Source organism: Delphinus delphis, chromosome 2 (assembly GCF_949987515.2).
Source record: "Delphinus delphis chromosome 2, mDelDel1.2, whole genome shotgun sequence".
Lineage (NCBI taxonomy): Eukaryota > Metazoa > Chordata > Mammalia > Artiodactyla > Delphinidae > Delphinus > Delphinus delphis.
In genome coordinates this window covers 149,447,201-149,471,637 of record NC_082684.1, presented here as the reverse complement: position 1 = coordinate 149,471,637, position 24,437 = coordinate 149,447,201, and the positions used below count along the sequence as shown (strand labels likewise).

Genomic DNA, 24,437 nt, shown 5'->3' with positions numbered 1-24,437 from the left:
AATTGTGAGAAAATAAATTTCTGTTGTTTAAGCCACCCAGTCTATGGTATTTTGTCACGGCAGCCCTAGCAAACTAATTCGGGCCCCTTTCCATACACTTGAACACAGTCACCATATGCAGCCCACACTTAAGGAGTGGAGAGTTGTTCTCCAACTCCTTGAGGAGAGTACCTCCATAAACCTGGAATTCTTCTATGTGGGCAATTTGTCTCATCTCCCCCACTTATTCATTCATTCATTTATATCAGTATAGACTCATGGATATTTATTTTACACTTTGCATTATAACTGACTTTTTTTGGGGGGCTGCACCATGCAGCACGTGGGATCCTAGTTTCCCGACTGGGGATCGAACTCATGTCCCCTGCATTGGAAGGCGATTCTTAACCACTGGACCACTAGGGAAGTCCCTGCATTATAATCTAATACTGCTTTATTTTGCTGCTCAAATTGTTCAAGCTCTGGCCATTGGGAGATTTCAGTTGATACCTGTGTCCGTTTGACATACTGCCCCATCATTTTGTGTGTTTTGTTTTTTTATTTTTTAAGCACTTTCTTTTTAGCACTACAAGATTCTATCTTGTCTATTCCTTGCCACAGTCCTAGAATCAGCCATTTCTCCAGGGAGTCCTGGTTCATTTCATTGGAGAACAATATTAGAAGCTATGATCTGGGCCTTGTTGCTACTGGGGTATCATTGCTTCTAGGCCCTCTCCGCCACAGAGCAAGCAATTATGTGTACACTAACCTGTGTATGTACACATATCTAAAAATATTTCTGATGTAGCTCTCTATATTAAATCAAACAAGAGTTCATACTGATGTCTCCAACTCTGTATCTATTACCACATAGATTTCTTGCCTTGTCCCCTAGCTCACCTGTAAACTCAACCAGTGTGAGAAACCTGAGCCTTTTTTTTTTTTAAAAACAAGCAAAAACCAGACAACTTATATGTGTATTGTTGAGGGGTTCAAATCAGATAAATGAGAAAGTGTACTGGAAACTCGACAGTGCTCTACAATTTTAAGATATTATTAATCAAATTCTCAGTCCTATCTCTCCTCACATATTCACTCCCTGCCTTTGACTGCCTGGTTGTGCCATGTTGCAGGATCCAATGGAAGCTGAATAAAAACTGAGTGACTTCTAAAAGAGCATTTTGATGGGTCAGCCAGAAATGATGAATAGTTCAAAGATTAGCACTGTGTCAATTTATTGACTTACTTGGGTATAATACCGCTGTATAGTTTAAGATCCTCTTTTAATGCTTCCAGGCATGTCAAATCAAAATGAGTAAGGAAATCATAAGCTCCATGAAGTTCTTGCACCCTCAAGTAGACAACATTGCAATGCTGTATTGCAGAAGCACACGGGAAGGTATAATGGTCTCTATCATATTTGTGCCTATCTGTCATCTTTTCTCTATTTGGGGGAATTTTCTACACTAGTCCTGCCTCCTGATAGTTGCAAATTCCCTCCTCTTTTGCAGCTTGGATGCAGTCATATGACCTAAGCCACAAAGATCAGATTCATCTGCACAAGACTTAGGTTACAGAAGTGAGAAACATGGAGAAACAGGCTCTGCCCAGAACTTCCATTTGCCAATGAAGGTAGTAGCAGAGGTAGCCAAGTTTGTAGGACAACAGTGGTCACATCAAAGTCGGGCTCCTGGCTTTCAGTGGTTGGTGGCAGGAGTGGTAGCAGCAGCAGCGGTAGCAGCAGCAGCATCCACATCAGGCCATTGCTGTAGCACGTTTCTGGGGTTGTTCCTAGATTTACATCAAGACTGTTTCTCCAGCCTTTCTAACAATTTTGTAAGTGACCTGATATCTTTCAGTGAATCCATTTTCGCCTAAATGAGCCAGTTATGAATTTGTGATTAAGAACCCTGACCATTATAGAGTGGTATATGGGATGAATGTGGTGAATGGGAATGGCTATATCTCAAGGGTATAGTTTCTTTCAGAAAATATTTATTGGGCACTTAAAACGGCCAGGCACTAGGCTAAGTGCTGGAGCAAAATAAGATAATTTTCCTGTAAGAAAGGATAAATGAACTCAATTAGAATGTATTGTGATTAAGTGCTAAAACAGTGTTATATGGAAATGGTTATTGTGTCTCAGAAAATGGAATAATTAACAATTATTAATTGTTAATTAATAATATTAACAATTAATATTCAGTTTTCACAAAGGTATGTTTGAATTAAGTTCTAAAATATAACTAGGAATGTATCAATAGATATCACGAACTAAGACAAAGCAAGCCACAGACTGGAGAAAGATGTTCATGACACATAAAACTATCCATGAAATTTTTAAAAAATAAAGAACTTCCACTTCTAGGGAAGTTCCCACTTCTGGGGAATATGACATAAGACACTGGCAAAAGGCAATAGTTGCCATATGCAATCTAGAAAATAATGGATTCAGATCAGGAGGAGCAGCTGAGTCCCAAGGTGACGACTATGCATTAGGATAAGAAATCAACAAGGTCGGACTGAAGCAAGGAGACCTGCCTACAGGGGAGTTTTCTGGAGTAAAAGGATGACTCTATAGAATACTTCATGTGATGGGAGACATTAAAATAATTGTGGTTATGATAGAGGCCAAAAGGATGAAGAGAAAAAATAATCAGAAACACCAAGAAAAACAAAAAGCGATTTAAAAAATGAAATCATAGTATACACTGTGATCTGCAGTGAACTATATCAACCTATAAAGCTAAGAGGACTATTAATAATGATTATAAAATAGAATGCAAGTGTTATCAACCTTAATAAGGTAAGAACACAGATGACAAAGGCCAAGAGAAGGGAGGAGAGTCAAAAGGAAGGACAGTGGTGTTCATATTGTCATATTACACACTAGAGAGACAAGAAATACTGTTGACAGCCAATGGGATAAGAAATAATGGTGAAAATATATTAGACATTGTAAAGGAAGCCTATAGAGGAATCAAAAGTAGTGATATGATCCTAGAAAGAGGGTAGGAGGGAAGGGAGGTGGGAAATATAAGCTTAATCCTCATTTATCAGTCTTGAAAACTATTAATTTATGTTTAAAATTAAGAAATTAAGCAACAGTGGTATAAACATACTATTGAGAGGCATGGAGGCAACTACCAGAAGAAACACAAAACAGCTTGAACGTCTCCAGTGGTAGAGGAGCTAAACTTGGTGGTAGAGGCATATTTTGTGATTCTTAGCTTTTCACCATGTCCTTCTGTACTACTTGACTTTAGAATCATTACAAGTATACTTCTACCTTTTAAAAAAGTGAAGAGGAGCAGGAAAAGAAATCTAATAATTTAATTTAGAACCAGGTTTTGGTTCTACCATTCTTTTCCACATTTTTACCCCAACGACTGATGCCCCACAGAAGGCATTTGCTCCATTCAGTTCTCCTTAAAAAAATTTAAATTTTAAAAAACGTTGTGAATTCAAACAATGATCCCAACGAAACCACTTTTAAATTTCTAGATCCTTTCTGGATCTGTTAAGTACATACATGCTTTTACAAAGCTATAAAGAGTCCCTGGGTTTCAAAGCTCTACCCTCTTCTCTTCATACCCTCCAGGAAAATGACCTCAACCCCCCTCTTACAAGTAAGACTAAGGTCATTCAGTGACCACTCTCCTCTAGTATCTCTTTCCCCCACCTGCACTCTAGTCATTCATCCTCTGTTTAGAAGACATGCCAAGGCTAATCTCCTCAAGCATGCTCTCAACCCCAGCTCTTGCCCTCTTGCCTCTTCTATATCTTTGGTTTTTCTCCCATGCTTTTGTTTTGCCTATCTGTAACCAAAATCAAATCTTTCCTACATTTAAAAGCAAAGCCAAAGACTGTACCTTCTTTTATGTACCTCAGAAATTCTCAAAAAATCACATCCTCTCCACTAACTCACCTTTAATCACTTATTGTTCTTTTTCTGTCCCTCTGTCCCAGGCCCATGCACACCTCTACTGAAACTGCTCTCTCCAAATGATCAGTGATACCAACTTCCAGTGGCCTTTTCTCAGGTGCCACTCTTCATTCTGCTGCACTCTACTCTGTAGACGACCATCCTCTTATTGAAGTTCTTCCTCCCTTTGCTTCTGTAGAACCAATCTCCCATAGGAATGTGAATATACTGCAAACAGCTGGCAATACTGTAACAGAATATACCCAGGATATTCTACTGAAGAAGTGAAAGGTTTGTGTTCTGTAACTTGTTAAGTGTGGTGTGACAGAAAGCTGCGCACTGGTGTGTCTGCTTCTGATCTTTATCCTAAAAATATGGCTGCCCTATAGTGATCATTTTTGCAGTAACTCAAGCAACTGGCACCTTACATCTATAGACAAAGTCATTAGGAATGTTAGCTTGTATAGTTGCAGGAAAGTGAGACACTAACCAGCCCAAGTTATTGGTAATGGGGCAATAAAGAGCCTCAGAAACCAGATGCAGAATGTTTGCAAGGTTGTGATCACAAGCAAGAGTAGAGAAGCAGTGAACATTTAATACATCCTTGCCATGGAAAATCAGGCGCACCAATTTCAGTGATGTGAGGTTTATGAGAGCAAAGCTCCTTGACATTTCTCCTCATGCAGAGAAACAGAGTATAAAGGCCTACTGCAACGAAGGAAAGGTTAGACGTGACTGAATGGAGAATCATCATCTCTCTGCATCCATAACCTTAATCTGGTTTCTCACTTAATTTCCAACCCAATATTCCATTTCACTTTATTCATTCAACAAGCATGTAGTATGTATAAGCTGTTTCTAGGTGCTAGGGATGCAATAACGAATCAGACTTCATCTAAGGAAGTTAAATTTGATCCGACTTCAGAATGAAAAAGAGCTAGCCAAACTATGAAACAGGGGAAGTGTTTAATGGAAAAGAAACATGTTCAACAGGGGCAAAAGGATCTTGGATGTATGATTTCAGAATGGAAATGGGATGGGGCAGTGGGAATGGGTGGGACTGCAGCACGCACAAGGGAGCAGGAGTAGAAAGTTATGTGTTAGGGCTTCCCTGGTGGTGCAGTGGTCGAGAGTCCGCCTGCCGATGCAGGGGACACGGGTTCATGCCCCGGTCCGGGAAGATCCCACATGCCGCGGAGCGGCTGGGCCCGTGAGCCATGGCCGCTGAGCCTGTGCGTCCGGAGCCTGTGCTCCACAACGGGAGAGGCCGCAACAGTGGGAGGCCCGCGTACCGCAAAAAAACGAAAAAGAAAGAAAGTTACGTGTTAGAACTATAGCAGTTGTCCAGGTTAAGAAATAGTGGCTTTGGGTATGGTGCCAGCAGGGAAGAGAAATGGACAAATTCAGTGTATTTTGGTGGGTGTTGGTCACAGCCTCTGAGGAATAAAGGATAACTTCTAACGTTGGCTCAAGTACTCAAGTGGGCAAGTGCACAGAGGTGTATTTACTGAGTTGAAGGCTGGAGGAAAGGACAGTGTTATGCAGGAAAATCAAGTTCCTTCGCATGCCCTGATCTCCAACCAAACTTCCTTATACAGAGCCACATTTTCCCAACTCCTTGCCTATTTGAAAATAACAGCCCTCCACCTAAAATGCTTCTTTCTCCCTTTCCCTCCACCAATGCCTACAGCAACCCATCTCTCAAAACTACCTCTAAAATTTCCCTAATTTACCACTCATCCCATTTATCCCCTAAATTTAATAATGCATTCCTCTAGACTTCCTGGAACTTTATTATTCCTATTTCTCTTAAGGAATGTAATACTTCCACCTTGCATTAAGTTTTATCTATCCATCTATCTAAATGCACACACACACATACAGTTGACCCTTAAACAACACGGGTTTGAATTGTGCGGGACCACTTAGAGGTGGAATTTTTCACTAAATACACACTACAATATTACACGATCTGTGACTGGCCGAATCCGTGGATGCAGAACCACGGATAAGGGGGGCAGACTGTAAGTTATACACAAAATTTCAGCTGCACCCAGGGTTGGCACCCCTAACCCCCCATATTGTTCAAGGGTCAACTGTATGTATATAAAATTTCTCAGAATGTCTCATCCAATCTTTCTATTTCTGACAGTATTGTACTAGAGTGTTTTATACCTGAGATGGAAAAGACTCACAATCTGCAAGCATTTCATGTTACCTAAATTACAAAGCCTTTACAAATGTAAGTTAGGCTGCTAAGACCTCATAAACAAACACTGTAAATTAAAACAAAATTTAAGACTACAATAGTCAAATTCTTTCTGCATATTGTAGTAGCTGAAATCTAAAGGGATCAACTTCAGAAAATACACCGAAAAACAATATAACACTTAAATGAGACAAAAACTGCAAATCGAATCAATAGAAATTAAGTAGATCAATTTATTTTTGTGTATTTCACAAGTATAATTTTGGAAGGGCTATTTAACAAATTTCAGCATTAACTGCCAACTCTATAGACATGTTCAACAAAAAAGGCATTTACTCTTGGCCCTTTTAATACAGGCAAGTGTCCTACTGCATCACAAATAAAAGATGCAGTAACAGATCTGAGGGTATATTAAAGAAATTAGATTTTTCTTTCAAATGCTGTTTAGTTGATAAATAACAAAATACAAACATAATTAATGGCTGTCGTGACCATCAGTGATTTCCAGAATAAAACCTATAGGCCTACCTGCTTTAAAAGGCAGAAACTAGTAAAACAGTATTAAAATCAGTGTTTTTATCCTTAGATTAACAATCCCAGAATGAGACTTCTTTGATCCCAATTTTACAAGGTGTGGTGTGATGTCAGGGGGAGAAGGGATATGGGGGAAGACTGGCAGTGCATGCTGAATTGCAGAGTTGGGACGGTGGCTCAAACTTGTCATTATCCAGATGAGGACAGTGTTTTAGAAAATTTTAAATGGGTCCTTAATTGTGTTATATTGAGAAGGGTATTAAAGGATTGATCATTCATCAGTCCTAAATACCATTTAACAGATGCCATCAGGCGGCTTAAGAAATAAGCAGGGATGGGAGGGGGGAGAAGTGAAGTAAAATGAGGTGAAAAAGGAAAATGAAAAATGGAAGAAATGTGTCTGAATGTTGGGGAATGTAAAAAGGCCACCACAGAAACTGCTTAAGTTGCCATTCAGACATGCTCTTCCTATTGAATACTTGCCCCTGGATCACCAAACACCAAGTTTAGAGCACAATTCAAGTAGAGATCATATTTCAGCACTGATAAAACTTCACTAATTTGGATTGAGAAAGAATACATGTCTGATTTAGTAAAAAGTATCAATAAACATTCAGAGGTATAGTTTTGTTACATTAAGTAAAAACAGCAACAAATTCCAAGTGAAGTAACAACAAGTAGAGGGCTTGATGAATAGTTAAGACTTATTTTTAGGTGAGCAGCAAAGGAATATTGAATAACTTGTAAATAGACTGCAAAAATGCTCCTTTCAGTTCCTCAAAACAATCCAACAGTCCTTACTATCCCAACATGCCAATAATTGTTTTAGTCAGATGTAGCCTTTAAAAATGAAATGTTTCTCAGAACTGTATTATCGAATAGGAGCTACTGGACATAAAACAGATAACTGAGTTCAGACATTAGCTAGTTTTCATGAAGTATTTATCTCCAACTTGTTTACTCCAACATTCATTTATAATAAGAAGGACAATGATTAAAACTGGCCATTTCTCAAACCACAATTCCGAAATCACAGAAATGTTTGATTAAGCCCACCTTGGTCAAAAATCTTCATTCAAGCAATGGTGAAACAGCCTGCAAATATGTCTTCAATTAACTGAGCTTTGAAGCAGAACAAAAACAGAAAAATGTAAAACCTCTATCCCAAGCACCAATAATGGAGGCTAAGCAATTATACCTACAAGTCCTAAATGACAGGTCTTTTCTGATGGAAAATCCTGAGATTTCTATTACTGTGACTTTACAGAAGGCAGGTTGGTTTAATGAGGAAATTTACTTTTAATAAAAAGACAATCAACAATGTTTTATTTTGGGCACTTACTCAGTATTTCACAGATCCTCAACAAGTTTTGAGGTAGGTTAATATTAGCATTGTATTTTACAAATGAAAACTCAGGCAGAGATTACATCACTTGTCACAAACCATAGCAGGAGTCCTACCATAATCAGTAACATGGTCTGATCTTTGAGATTAATCTCTGATGTGTGTGTGTGAATTTAATGGTGATAGCTTGCAAATAGTCATAAAAACAAAACAAAACCACTAGATATTCTACGTTGGGCTATTTTGTAATTCTTAAATAATCCTACAATGATTATACATACTTTGGAATAACCTACATACTCCTGTTAGAAATCTATTTATATATAACTAATCCTTATAACAAATTAACACATTATCGATTTTGTTGTTTTCTGCCTTTTGGGGTGGGTGAAGCACGAAGATAATCAGCAAGTTTTCCTCAGAGAGCTAGGCAGCCTTTAAGTGCAGGTACTATGCTCAAGGCACCATCTATGGTGATTTGCGGTCATAGGAAAGCAGGTATACAAATGGAGCCAAGATCCAGAAAAGATGCCTGGATCCAAAAGAGGGGAAGGCCCTGCACAAGTCAAAGATGAAGAAAAACATACTGTCATCTCAGGCTACATATCCTCAGCATCATGGGAAGAGCTCCTAAAAGACCAGCAAATTTGTCCCAGTTAAGTCTGTTAATTAAAGTTCTTACTAACTAGATAAACCATAAGTATTGTATTTTATAAAAGTGACATCTATAGAAACAAAATATCTAAGTATTTATTATGAATATGTTCCACCTATCATGTAAATTCCTCTAATTGTCACAAGCCTAATTCACCTAGCTCATTATATTACTTAAAATTCAGCTCATCCTGACTAGGTTCCTGGGCCAATCTTCTCAAATATTTGTTTCATTATAAATTTCCTTTTATTTAAACAATTGTCAATTCTTAACAATACAGGATTAAGAGTGGTTAATTAACAACTGAGAAATATTATAAGGAAAATATCATTATTGTGTTAGAATATACAGCATTCAATAGAGCAAATTTCAAGAGTAAAGATATAGACACCTATGTTTCTGAAGAGACTGAACGGCACAGCCCAACACAATTTGAGTCAAAGAAGCAAGAAAAAAAGAAGGGAGGGGCCACAGGAGGCAAAGTATTTTATTCTAGTGTCCCCAAAATTGACTATGGAAGTAAAAAGTTTCTACATTAAAAAAGTTTATATAAATTACATGAATTGTAATTTTCATAAAAGTCAAAATGAAATGTTCTGCATAGGACAAAAGATATGCCTAAGCAACATATCATATTTGCACAAGGCCACTGAATGTCATGGATATGAGGAACAAATGAAAAAGCTTAAGTCTATGGCAGACTGAGCAAAGATTTCAGTTTGGTATTCTATAACCCCAAGACTGTAAACTACTCTTACTATGCAAAAGCTCTAATGACACACAGGGTTTTGTGTAGGAACTCTTGTGCTTCTGGTTGGCACATCATCTACTCTTTAATATGTGAAATTAATACAGACAGTTGTGAGAGGTTGTGCAAAACTACTGTATTTACAAAAATGGCACAAAAGTGAATTCAACAGTCGATGCACATGCACACTTCATTCACATCTTCAACAACAAAAGGTATTCTAACACTACAGAACTGAATAAGAATACTCTTCAACAGCAGCTGTTAAGCACTAGAGTCACATAAGTTACACCAGAATGGGCAAATATTGCCCAAGTAAAATTCTATTGTTAAAGCTGAAACAGATTTAAGGCCATTCAAGTTCAAGCACAGGATACAAATCTTTTGAAGCCCCATCTATTCATGTCTGAAATATGTGACCTTTCTTCTAACTTGTGGTCTTAAACTTCTGTTTTACAAAATTCAAAAGGAAAATACAGAAGAAATCAATACAATAAAGGTTACATTAAATAAGAGTAACATACAAAGCTATAATTAAGATGAATTAAAGAAAGCCAAAACATTAAAATTGTAAAACTTGCTTGTTACTTGTTGGAACCAGTCCTACACTAGGAGTTAGGTAATATATACAATTATTTTCAAGTAGATTACTTTACATTGCTCTAACATGTTCTTTTCATCAGTGCACTGTTAAACTAATCAAAACTCTACACATGTATATTCCCTTACACACACACTACCACTACCTGCAAAGCCATAACTCTCAAACGACTTAGTGAGTGAAAGGAAATAAAAAGTGGAGAAGTAACATATTAAGGAGAAATAATGGGAATTAGAAGATTCATGCAGTTCAGCTCTTTTAATCAGCCAGCCAGCTTGCTAGCAACAAGAGATGGTTTCCGTTGAGGAAGGTCCTGTGGAGTGGGAATGTGGTCACCAGTGACGTCTGTCTTATCCGGAGCTGCAGTAGGAAGTTGCTTGTTCTTCATTTTTGCTTTAGCCATGTTGTAATCCCCAGAATCAAAATATTTTTGCTACAAGAAAAAAAAAATTCAGACTAGAGTTTAAAAAGCTTTCATATGCAATTACACTGGTTTAAGATATAGATGTGACCCTGTACTGTCAAAATAAAATAAACCTAAAAGTTTTTAAACAAAAACATCAACTACACGAAATAGCTATGACTCTACAGTGAGTTCTATCACAAGTCAACAGCTGAGAAGTCAGGCAAGAACCCTTTCTTCAGGCTTACATATATCATTCTAGTTCCAGTATGGAACCCTCAATATTGACATCAACTTCCATATCAATCTATCTGGGAGCTAATAGCCCTGGACTTAAAGAGTGGGACACAAGCCTTTCACTTACTAATGGAAAAACCAGCATGAATTTCTTGTTTAAATGATTTTGAAAATAAAAACACACAATCCACCAACTTGCATTTGGGATGTCACCCACCTCCAATCAAGCTTACAATTATTAAAACTATTATTTATAGTTGCTGGTACTCTGTCATCTAAGATGAACTGTTCTGTAAGGATTTAAACCATTTATTTGAATTACAGCAGTTCACTAACATAAAAATTAAGGTTAAAATATAAATGCTTAGGGTAATAAAAGAAATGAACTCATTAGAAATTAATTATCACTTAAAATACACAACCCTATCCTATACCACCATTTTTCACCTAAGACACTAAGTACAACAATCGCTCTTATTAGTTGGAGATGGATGCGGTAACAACCACACCATTTATCACTGAAATATAAATTGTGGAGCTAAAGATCAACCTTAATATAGATAACCTAATGAGTTAGTCTGTTCCGAGGTAAAAACAGATGAATTTGCCTGGGTTATGACTTTCACCTATCATGTTTAGCCTACCTTTAGTGAGTGCCTGCAATACTACATGAGGCACTGTGTGAATCATGAAGAGAGATATAAAGATGGACAACAGTCAAGTAAATCCACTGTTACAGTTTTAAATACATGAGGTGCTATGGTTACTCAAAGGAGGGGAACCTAACCTTTGCCTATAGCATAGACAAGAATCCAGATACGAGATGAGGGCTTGGACAAACGATGAAGGGGAGGAAATATAAATATTCTCTTTGAGACTTCAGGGGTAACTCAAGTGGTAAATCAAGGAGCTAGGAACTCACAGCTTAGTTTAAGATTGCTGAATGGCCTGAAAAAAAAGGTCTCACTGGCTGCCTCCCTCCAGTGACTATTCTTTTATAAGCATCTGGCCTTAGGCCAGAGTCTAAAGTTAGAAATTGCTTTTCATGTGTCACTACACATAGAGTAGGAAACTTGGACCAGGCCTTTCTAAGACTTGCTGCAGCTTCATTTCTGCATGTTTTAAAATAAGTGTAGTGAAAAAAAAAACCTCAGAACTTCTGATGTACTATATTATATTAGAGAGCTACTTCTGAAGTTTAGTAGCCTCTAAAAGAGAAAGTAGACTGCCAAATTTCTTAGAGTCAAAAGCACAAAATGAGAACTTTAACACATAGTGCAAATTTTAGGCAGAGTTTCCCCAACGTAATAAAGTCTGTTTCTAATGTTACCTATTTTATAGTAAACAAAGGTTCATCACAAGGGGATCACACTTATCTGTAGATTAGGCTACTTTGCTTGAGGAAAAGGAATTAAATTTATTTAGTGTGGTGAGAGAAAAACTAAACTCAATGCTTAATAATTATAACTGCTCTAGGTAGAGGAATGAACTAGATCAATGTTTCTCATGTTGGAAAAGATACAGTTCAAGAAGGCAATATTACTTGTCTTTAACAATTTTTAAATTTTGTATAAGTGAAAATTTTAAAAATTAACATATTCTGTACCATCTAGATGACACTCTTATAAGAGCCTTTTCCCACTTCAATTTAAGGGCCACACTTACATCCATATTTATAATTGCACTGACACTAATGGATCACCAAAGTGACAATACTTAATTTTAAGGTCATGTTTCTTAAAACTGGACCCTCAGTTTTCTTGGGACTTCACAAACTCCACAAATACGAAAAAACATGGGCCAGACTGCTGCTTGATATCCCTCACACATCATATTGTTAAAAGCCTAAAAATAGGTACCCGAATAAATAACATTAACAAGTACAATAAAACAGAAAGGGACCTAAAATACATGATATCTAACCAACCCTCTCAAATGAACAAGAAACTGTTTAAAGATACTAAGATAACTTGTCAGTTTGCTATTACGACAGAGGAAAACTAAAACCCTGTGATCCAGACATTTTTTTTAAAAAAAACTCTTTTAACATAGTAAGAAATTATATAGTTGAATATAACATTTCATTTCCCTAATATAAAAGTGCTTATTCACTGACATTTTGGTAAAATACAGAATCATTCAAGAGCTCCCATCTCAAATTCTATATAAGTTTCTTGATTCAAGTGGCATTTTCTTATTGACAACTATTTACATCTATAACACCAACGCCAAGATACAATGTATATAAATTCTAACTTGAAGATACTTAAAGTCATAAATCGTTGAAGCTAGAAAAATGACGAAGTCAACAGCCCAAATGTTGGAGGAAAGGCTGTTAGCATAAGTTATACTGAAGATTAGCAAAGGAAAAAAAGTTTCCTAAACACTAACAGTCAAATCCCAAATCCAAATAATAATCAAAGAAAATTACATAATTCCATACTAAAACCACATCTGATGGAATGATTTCAAAATGAGACTTGGTACAGATACATTTTACACAGAATGCATAACATGTTTCTCAATGCTGCTTTCTTCTATTTACCCTGTATATTATGGTCTTTGCTTTTCAAATGACCACATAATGTTCTACTTTGTTGACTTATCACAATTTATTTACTATATCTCTGCTGTTGAATAATGATGCTGCTTTTTATTATAGTTAAAGCTACAAAGAAATAATTGTTCTAATTCATACTCCATTGATTTCTATCCTGGATAAACATTTTTTTGTGTTTCATAACAATATTTCCTCTGCTAAAATCCTTTATCTAGGGCACCTTAATGTTTTCCTTGTGTATTTGAAAAACCATTTTATGTATTACAAATATTAACTAACATTTTTATAATAATTTCCCCACCATATTACTTTTCATGGATCAAGGATTTTATTTTTATGTTTTGGTATAATCCTTCTTTGTCATTCTATTATTTCAAAGCTGTGAATGTCATTCTTTCATGCTGTATAAAAACACCATTCTATATTTTGCCACTTTTAAAAGTAATCTGTTAAACTAAAATTAATGTTAAAATATTCTTTTGGTAGAAAGACAATTAGTGTATGACATCACTTATATGTGGAATCTAAAATCATCAAACTCATAGAAAACAGAGTAGAACAGTGGTTGCCAGGGGCTGAGTGGTGGGGGAAATGGGGAGATGCTGGTGAATGGGTGCAAACTTTCAATTCTAAGATAAGTAAGTTCCAGGGATCTAATAAATGGACAACATGGTGTTAACTGCAGTTAACAATATTGGACTGTATATTTGGAAGTTGCTATGAGAGTCAGGCTTTAACGTTCTCACCATAACAAGAAGAAAATGGTAATTATGTGAGGTAAAAGATGTGTTAGCTAACCTTATTATGGTAAGCATTTAGCAATATGTACATGTATCAAATCATCACACTGTACACCTTAAAGTTACATAATATTTTACATCAGTTATAACTCAATAAAGCTGAAAAAAAATTCCCTTGCAATTTGGTTTATTTGAGAAAATAATCCACATATAACTATAGCCAACATATATACTTATCAATGCACACACATCTGGTGGTAAAGAGCTATATACACAGACACCCATTTCACAATCTCTTTCGGCACAATGAGTTCACAGGACTTAAAACATATGAAGATTTACACATGAGAACTTACCCCTTTCTGCAATCGTTTCCTTAAAAAATCTGAACCTCCAGGCTTTTGTCCCAGATGAGGATACCTTGCTTTTAATTTTGCTTCTTCAGCTTTCTCTGGACTAGTCACTTTGTCTTCCATTTCCTGAAATAATTTTAAATAAATTACTTGTCTATCACAATTCAGTTATTTTAGATAATTCCACCTTTTAAATATCTGGATTCTGGTTTTAGTTGTCAAATACCAAATAATGCAGCAACAGACTAAGAAATCAAGCACAGAGGCTTTTAAAACATCTCTGTCTTGTTTTTCAAATGATCCATGTGACAGCTCTATTATAGCTGTGATGCATGTATAACACCCCACACACTGGATAAAAATATCAAGATAGCTCAGCTCTGAAGTCTTGCTTGCCATTACTTTCCAGTCATGTATAATACATTTATAGTTAGTCACCTTCTATGGAACTCATCAGCTCTTTGCCCATATTTAGAGAACCATCTTAATACTGTTAAAATAAAAAAGAGCTTTTTGACCTCCTGTTTATTCAAAATCATATTTAATTGAAAGCTCTGAGAATCTTTAATAGAAATTAACAGCAGCTTACTTACCATCATATTTTCCTTGAATAATGCAGAAGACCTTGTTATTTTTAAAGGAGAGAAACATCATCTCTGCCAATCTTTACATCTGTATATTTTATTGCCTAATTTCTACCCATATTTAATGGAAAACAGTTTTCATGCCAAAGATCCCATCTTTAATGCATCAAAAATATGTTTTCTGACCAAGGACTATCAATATCTTAAGCCTATTCACTTTTAACACAGTCTTGATATAGCTTACTTTCTTCCATATATATATATATATATATATATATATATAGGCTGTGCCACACGGCACGTGGGATCTTAGTTCCCCAACCAGGGATGGAACCTGTGCCCCCTGCAGTGGAAGCGGGGAGTCTTAACCACTGGACTGCGGGGAAGTCCCCAAGAGTAATATTTTATAGGGAAGCAGTGTTTACCACTTCATGGCAAGTAGTGCAGAAGAAAGAATGAATCAAGAAAAATAGAGCTGCCTTGATAGGGGAGGCTGGGCAATGGCAAGGCATACTTTTTAGCTAATGGACTCACTTCTGCACACCAGCTCAGCAAAATTACACACCTCTGCATATCTTGATTCTTCCAGGTTATTTATGAATAGTCAAAAAGCAGAAATGTTATCCATAAATGTCAAGCCTACTGTTCTTACACAGCAGCAAGTAATCATTTATTAATCTAGGAACTCAAGAAACTTCATATAATTTTTGCATATATCTTCCTCAAAAGTATTTTCATACATGTTTTATAATCAACTTTATTCACCCTATAGATTGTCAATATTTTTTTCCATCTTCAAAAGCTTCCTCATGTGTTGTTACCTTTTCTCATTTTTAGTCTTAGAGGATTTTGAGAAAAAAGCTGCTGCTGCTGTCAAATATACCCTTTCTATGGGGCTTCTTTTATGTGTATGCTTCCTTCTGCTTCAAGTGTTCTACTCTCTTCTTATGCTGCAGTTTCATGCGTCTACATATTTTGATTTTCATTCTTTTTACAGTGGCTGCATCATTCACTCGATGTACAAAAAACTCAACTATGTGTGCCCAGCCAGAGATAGAGACTCTAAATAGTATCGGTGATTCTGCCAGTCATTCCATTCAAAAAGGGTGGCTCAAGTGTGAGGTTTATGACGCAACCCTGCATTCCCAGGAGAGTCTCAATCCCAGAGTATGTCTCTTTCAGAGTGTAAGTGTATCAACATGCTGTTTATCATTCCAGTGTTTAAAAACTCGGCCCCTGTAACAGGAGTCAACTACCTCAGCTGGCAATCAACTGAAGAACCAGCTCGGCCATCTGTTCAAACGCTAGACAAAAAAGTGACTACCACTTGACCTACTGAGAATTGACGGGGCAGTCTCTAATGTGATCATGACTTCACTGGGTTTTTCAAGGGTGATTTCAGTTGTATGTGATTTTTTGCCTCACTAACTTTAGAACCTAACCCCTATACAAGATATGACTACATTGTATTAATCAGATAAGCTGGAGAAATAATATAAATTTAAGGTTCCCAGTTTAGTATAAGACAGTGCGCTGGGTCACCACAGAGGCTTCACTTCGCTACTACAGCCCCAGGGTATCCATAGTGGTTAATTTATAAGTGGACTTGGGAGGGACCTCCTCTTGGGTTCCACTATACAATTGTTTTTTAAATTGGCTGACGTTAAATTTGGACACTGGTTGAAAAGGACTCCAACCCAATTATAGCCTTTCAGTCCCAGCACCTTCAAATTAAAGGATGTTAACAGAGTCCTACATTTCCACTAAAACCATCCAGCTTTCTTAGGCTTGGGAAATGAGAGCACTCTACTTCTTTGATTTGAATTATCAGTTCTCTGTATCTAAGAAAGATTCCTTAAAATTTCTAGTATGGGGTAGCAACTTTCCCTAATTTCCAGCGTTTCTGGAGATTTGTCCATTTTATATACGAGGGGAAAAAAGTTGTGCACAATATGCCATCTTATCTGGCACTCCCCTATTTTCTTAATAAGGAACACATTTATGTATATATTTACATATAATATTGAATTAAATGAAACAGTTTAATTAAATTGAAACAGTTTACTATCAAAAAATATTTTGAGCAAAACAGCACCTACAGCTGAAAATATTATTTAGATTTACAATAAATCTGTAATATGTCCTAGAAAAACAAACCAATTCTTGGACTTCCTGGCCAAATACACAGCACAATGGCAAGTCCCTGCTAGGTGTAACTTGGCAGTTGGATTCAGGATTTCAGCTACATTTAACACCAAAAGGGTGGAAAATATGACCTAAGCTACATTTTTTAAATGTAGTCAGTACCATCAAGACACATACAATACTTTTAATGGATCATACAGAAACATTCTTAAACCTTCTGCAAATGTATACAGTTCTAGGGCTTATTGATAAGCAAGTTCAAATGCCTGGATGTTCACCAATGATCTGACGCAGGTACAGTTTGCTTGTGGAGTATTAATAACATGTCAGGTGGTGGACTGTGTCCATGGGCATTCAGCCCACACTCACCCTTCTCTAAACACTCCTCTGAATCACCACAGTTAGAATAAGCCTGAAAGCACATTTCTCAGACTGAATTCCTATAAGGTTCTGCCAATGGTACCTACAACAAATTAAAAGGCATGGGAAAAAGAATCCATTTTATTCCTGGTGATGCCACACAATGTGCAGACAGCAGTAGCTCCTGTGTGTTCCTGCAGAAGGGCATCAAGCTCATGATTAGGGTCTATTGTAGCAGCTACATGAGATAGGGCAGAGGATGCTGGGCTCAGAATAGTGCTCACTCTTGCAGTGTCAAAGGTTTTTTTCTAATCCCTCACCTCTGGAAACATCATCTTCCCCTTTCTGCTACTCTATCCTTTCAAATAATTTGTAACCTAACCCCCTAAATCATATCCCTTTCTGTCTGAAATACCCAAATTGATTTCTGTTCTCCAGAGCAGGACATTAACTGACAAAATCAGGTAAAATAAGCAATTTACTGAAATAGTTCCTAGAAAGTATTTGTGTAATTTAAAAGAAAGGAGATAATATGTATAGCAGTATGTATATATGTAAACTGCCAATTAAAATTAAAGGAATAAACTGTTGTATAACTTTTGCTAGAACTATTACAAATAAAAAGAGATCACCAGGATGGTCCTGGCAGGATTTGGGGTGACTGGGGTGGACACAGGGCTAAGAGGGAGAAGTGACCTGAGAGTCTACTCCAGATGCCTGACTTTGGAGTTTGAAGAGGTCTTATGTTGTGAGAATTTCATTTCACAGTGATTTAAAATAAAAAGCTGCAATAGAAATTTTTTTTTTAAAAAGGCAATTTATCCCTACGGTCATGTTAAAAAATGCAAAGAAGCACACAAAATTTGGTGTGATTGCATGTTTCTGAACATCCTTCAAAGGAATTTCTGAACATTTATTCCAGCTAGAATGAAAATACATCCCTCAAAAGGTCTGAGATAAAGAAGGAAAAAGCAAACAAGAAATTGGTATGTATGTATGTATACTGAACAAGTCACTTTTCTAATTTTTTCCCCAGCTTTATTGAAATATAATTGACACACTTTCCTAATTTTAATGTCTTAATATGTGAGGTTAAAAAAGGACAGAACAAAAATATACAACAGTTTTTTAAAGTTTAAGTGTTCTATGTTTCTGTCTCATTTACAAAAAGATTTATGATATTAATTTTACACTTTGCTTAGTTGAAGAGGCTTGATAAAATTTCAGGGGGAATCAATTTAATAACAAAATAAAGTATATAACTTCCAAACTAATAGTGGGGGTAAAATGGAAGAAGAAAATCAGTCAATTGAAAAAAACAAGGGGGGGGGGGAGGGGGGGAGGAGGACAAGAAATGGAAAAAAAAAAGACCAAAAAGCTTTATTAGGAAAGCAGAAGATCTAATGTTTATGCCTCTAGTAAGAAAGCCTCAAAATAAATAAATCAACAAAATTATAGGGAGCAACTGATAGGTCTATCAGCATAGGAGAGTTCAACAGACCTTCCTCATATTGGTATGTGAAAAAGACAAAGTAGTCAACATACTTGATTTTAATTCTGCATCCAACAATTAGGAAATACATATTCTTCTCAAGGACAAATGGAAAAACTGACTAAATATTAGGCCATAAAGCGAGTCTTAACCATTTCCATCCAGGCCACAATCTATGACTGCAATTCAGAAAGTTAAAAGTCAATTATTTCAAACTGTATATATCCCTGCCATTTGGAAATTAAAGTACATTACTAAATAATTCATGGTTAAAAAAGGAATCATAGGAATAAAAAAAATTACTTGGAACTCACTAATAATAAAAATTCTACACATACCAAATTTGTGGGATACAAGTGTCCCTTAAGGGCTTATATTAAAGAAAACTAAAACTCAATGAGCTATGCATCCAACTTGAGAAGTTAGACAAAGAACGGAACCCAAAGAAAACAGGAGAAAACAAAAAGCAGAAATTAATGAAATAAAAAAGAAAGATACAATAGAAAGGATCAACAAAGATGGGAAATGACATGCTTAACCAAGAAGAAAGTATTTTTAAAAATTCAAATCTGGTTTTGAATCTTTACTCTCCAAGAGGCCTTTGTGTTACACTGAAATTTTACTAGTTTTTAGAAATAGATGCTGGAATATGAGTGACTTCATTTAGCTAAGTGGTTTCTATGCTGATAATAGCTTTGGGAGGAGGGGGGAAAAAGCATCATTAGTATTCTGGAACTTTTACTCTAGGCTACAAACTAGGAAAGCAGAAATCCAGGATACTGCAACAGAGATGTATGCTTATGATGTACAAAAAACAAAAACTTAAAAACAATATTTTAAGTGATACTTATTCTCTTGGCAATAACATATGCCCCAAAATAATCTTCGTTGTATACTCTACAATTAGCACAGGGCCTAATATTTATTAACGTTAGGCACTTGCATTTTTGTGAATCAGTCTATTGAAATATACTAGCTAAGCTTTCTGTAAGTAGGAGGAGTATAAGGTATAAAAGCATATATATACACATATATAAACATACATATATTCAAATAATTAAGGATTATTTTGTAGTCTGTCATGGAATTGATAGTAAGTTTGAATGATTAATACCACTTTTTGCTCTTCAGCAGGGAAGTTACACAACTACATCAGCAAATAAAAATCTGACCGCTCTAAGTAAATTCTCAATCTGCTCAGCAATATGTTCATTGATGCACTGATTGATGAATAAGATTAATGAAAGCCAACAAATCCTTTGGTATAGTGTCAGGAAGGGACCAATACTGTTATCAACCTCTGTGGAAAAATTCCGTAGTTCTATTAAGTCCTTGCTGCTTGCCCAGTCCCCGGCATTTAATTGGTGTTCAATAAAAGTCTACTGAATGAACAAATACAATGTACTCCAACTGTTTTTTAAAAGTTAAGAAACTTTCTAAACGCGTGATAGTTTCACCAACAGCTTATCTTTGGAATATTTCATGTTTAGTAGACACTATAAGTTCAGGAATAGAAGTTGTTAAGTATTGAAGTCTTGCACAAACAACAGGCAAGCCTAAACACTGTTGCTATCTCAGCAATTTACTATACAACAAATGAAAGAGCCTTTTTTTTTGAAAGACATTTTAAAACTTTTCTGAGGTTTACTTCTAGATTGTTAAGAATCAATGGTTGCACAACAAACCAGAGGAGCAGGTTGTGGTCCAAACTGAATATATCTTAAGCCTTTTGGTTACCAAAAGTACTGTCAAAACAGTCCCAGAAAAGGCCAATATTAACCACGATTTTTTAAAAACTGGGAAAATGGGACAGCAATTTATATCCACTCTTTACTGATGACATAATGAAGTAATTTAAACAGCAGTTCTCTTCCTCCTCCACCAGTCATAAAAGCACCAAGCATACCTTTTAAACTGACAAAGATATTTAAGTTGAAAGCTCTACTTGAGTTAGCCTTTCCCAAGACACCTTACTAACTTAATTTGATGAATTTTGTAATAAAATCTCTAGAAAACCTGTTTTCTAGAGAACCTGCTATTAAGATCTTCTCTAAGAAAAAGTTAAAAGCCATATATATGAAAAAATACATATAAACATCCTTCTACTTTCATTCAGATTTCTTAAGTGGGTCTAAGCTAAGGTTTTTTATATTACCATGGTTTATCCCTCTCTTTTTTTAACTGCAGTACTAGTATCGTCATTTGTATTGACATAGTGCTTTGGCAATAGTTTCAACTGAAAAGTTTGGAGAAAAATTCATTCAACCAACATTTTCAGAACAATGCCAGGCACTATCCTAGGTGCCATGGGAGAAAAGATAAATAAAGGAGAGTCCTGAGTTTAAGATGCTCACAATGAAAACAGAACTATGTGTTTTAAGGCTCCACATGTCCCTTTTCACCCCCAGGATCAGACTGCATGCCTGTCTCAGCTAAGTATTATTCAAAGTGGATGATGGATCCACGAGGTCTCTGCTAAAATAATGTTTACTTTTCACTTCGGTGATAATCTAAAGAAAAATATAAGCGTATCTTAGGGCATCTGAATTGTCATCTTATATTTAAGCAGTCCTATGGTGCTTGGGTGTCTGAGCTTTCATTTACTACTCCATTTGTCCAAATAATGAGAAAACTACAGAGCTGAATTTAAAATGTAAATGATCTACCTAAGACTACAGTTAAATGACCATACAGCTAACTCTTAAAAAAGGGAGAACTGAGGGATCATATGGTCTAAGGGAGTGTTAACTTGCCAAACTCAAAAGGCTCCTGTACTTTAACAATTGCTACCATAGTCTCAATACACTGGAAATTCAGTTTCAGCAAAACACCATGTGACAGTGAATTAATAATTTAGAATGTTTTTGTCTGTATTTAGTTTGTTTTAGATTTAGAGTGGTGTAAGAGAGATAAGAGTTTATACTTATTTTTACGTTTGTAATATTTAATTAGTATCGCAATAAAAAATAGTGGCCTATAGTTTTCTTCTCTTAACAAGGGTGCACATACTACTCAGGTAGATAAATAGTGACTTAGCTCTTACTCTATGCCAGGCTCATCATCTCTTTACCTTAGTTTTTCGGAAGCAATAGGCTGACGTACCATAAAACTATAAAGGTATTTTAGTTGACTACTTTGGCTTTAATTCAAAGGTCAATTGAGTACAAAAACAATAATCCAATTTTTTTAGGTCATCTAACTATTCTTCCAAATACAAGAAACAGGTGATTTGGCTCACAGGAACACAGAAGTGACTCTGCACATTTTCCTCATGTTTAGGGATGGTATCCATGCTACGGGCACTTAACATCTACAGCCAAACCTTAATTCAAGAAGGGACATTATATTACTAACCTCACACAGCAGCCCTAAAACTAAAAGACCTGAATTAAAATTTTAATGTAGACACAAAAAGAACACATTGAAGACAGCCTTAAACTTGTTAAGAGACATAAATATTAGGCTCTCCCAAGTGAAAGCATTTACAATGCAGAAATCAACACTCCACGCTTTGGCAACATATTAACAAATCTCATAAAAGAAAATCACATAGCACATTATTGTGCGTCAGAAGTCAAAACTGAGCTTGATTTTAGTGTTTAGGACAAGACAGCACAGACATGGGTTTGCTGTTTTATCTGGGCTCCTAAATCCTAAGCAATAATGAACATCACGATAAATATTTTACAATAAATATTTAATATTACTATTATGACTGTAATCCTCAAATTATATATAGCATATATACTTTTTTTTTTGCCCCCAAGTTCGATTTTTAGCAAAGTGTGAAAAATACCCAACATAGTTTACATCGGAATATTCTCGAATAAGGTAGTGACTTGGCCTATTATTTGTTATTGCTTTTTTCTCCAGTTACTTTACAAGTAATATCATAACAGAACCATCCAATTCAGGGAAAGTTAACATGGTAAACAACACATGGAATGGGTTTAAAACACTAATCAAATTTTCAGCCTGATTAGGAGCATGGTTGTAACCTAAAGCAGAAGCCCTTACAAAATCCAAGTATTAGACCAAATCTCATTTATGACAATGCCCTCTGACTCTTTAAATAATTATGGTTATTTAGAAGCAAGCACTAACCTAGACAAATATAAAGCCTTTATATCCATAATCTGAATCACACCGATCCGTGGCCTATTTCCCTACATCAGCAAGGTATTACCAAGTGAGTTCACAAAATGTTCCCATGTTTCCACGAAACACGTGATCAAGTCAGCTGGCAAAAAAAAAAATTTAAATTCCAACCTTTCGAGTTTTAGTCAAGCACCACAGGCGAATCCCACTGGCACACATTTCGGAGCACACGCTGCGCCAAAGCGCTAAGTTATCCACCACATTTAAGCTTCACAACAACTGTATCCAGCAAGGACTATTATTCTTATTCTACAGATGAGAAGACTGAAGCTTGAACAGTTTAGTAACTGAACAAAGTTACACGGCTAACAATGACTGGACCTGAAATTCCAACCCAGGTCTAAGTCACCGCCCCAACACGAGATACCGCCTTTAGAGCTAAGAACACGCAGACAATACAAGCAGTTGGACAGTTAGTTCTTCGAGAGAAAAATAAAGGTTCATGAGCCAAGTGTAGCCCACGGAAAAACTTAGGCTCCACGCATAGGGACCAAGTCACGGGCTCTTGTGTACAGTTGAGTATTAAGGGAAACCCCGACACACCCAGGCGCTAAAGGAACGTTTCAGCCAGGACGCTGAGAACCTCCAACTCGCACCACGCCGGCGCTAACTACCCGAGCTCCTGCGGGCGGCCGGTTCCGGAGTGTGTGGCCTTGCCAGGTGAGGAAGAGCGGCACACCGGCTCTGCACCGGCGCCGGGCTGGCTCCGGCTGCGCCCCTTCGCCCGCGGTGGGACCAGGCCGCCGCCAGGCCCGGCCCCCGGCAGCGACGGCCCCGGGCCTTGCGGGCTCCCCGGCCCGCTCCACGGGCACACTCACCTTCTGCTCCTCCGCGGAGGCTGCCTCGGGGACTTCCGCGGACATACTGCTCCCTCTGCGGACAAAACGCCGGGAAGAGAAGCAATTACCGGGTGGCCAAGGCCGCCCGCCCGCCGCGCAGCCTCAAGCCCACCCCGCTCCCCGAGCGCCCGCCCGGGCCGTCTCTGCCCGCAAAAATGGCCGCCGCCTTATGACGACACGCAGCCCCGCCGCGCCCGGAGGGCGGCCACCACTACGGCCCGCCGCCGGCCCGCCGCCCCTTCGGCCCGCCGCCCCTTCCCCGCCGCGCCCTCGCCTACCTTAGCCCGCTTCTCCCGCTCTGCGACGCCCAAGCACTTCCTTCTTTCCTTCAAAGGTCGCGGCTCGCGCCTCACCTCACATCCGTCCGCCGAACGCTTCCTGGGAATTGTAGTTTATGAGTGGAGCCGCTTCTCCCCGCCCTTACCTACCTAGTCTGGTCCCTTCGGTTCCAGGAGCGTTCCTATTTTCACTTCCCCAGGCTCGCCTGGTTCCGCTCTCCTCCTGGCTCTCCGCGCTGCGGCCATACATACTTTCTTTTGGGCGCCCCATAGCTCTGTGCTCCACAAGTCT

General features: G+C 37.3%; 1 protein-coding gene across 2 annotated transcripts; it reads right to left on the bottom strand.

The window, feature by feature from the left end:
- Positions 1–6,322: 6,322 nt before the first annotated feature.
- ARPP19 (cAMP regulated phosphoprotein 19) lies at positions 6,323–24,230 on the bottom strand. Of its 2 annotated transcripts, XM_060005952.1 has the most exons (4): positions 24,146–24,230; positions 23,847–23,901; positions 14,293–14,415; positions 6,323–10,429 (listed from the first exon to the last, which is right to left on the bottom strand). In XM_060005952.1, exons 2-4 carry the CDS (start codon positions 23,889–23,891, stop codon positions 10,259–10,261), a joined length of 339 nt encoding a protein of 112 aa, XP_059861935.1. In that variant the 5' UTR covers positions 23,892–23,901; positions 24,146–24,230; the 3' UTR covers positions 6,323–10,258. The 2 variants fall into 2 exon arrangements, with proteins under 2 accessions (XP_059861935.1, XP_059861936.1); XM_060005953.1 differs by lacking the exon at positions 24,146–24,230 and having other exon boundaries at positions 23,847–24,125.
- Between the last annotated feature and the right edge of the window lie 207 nt (positions 24,231–24,437).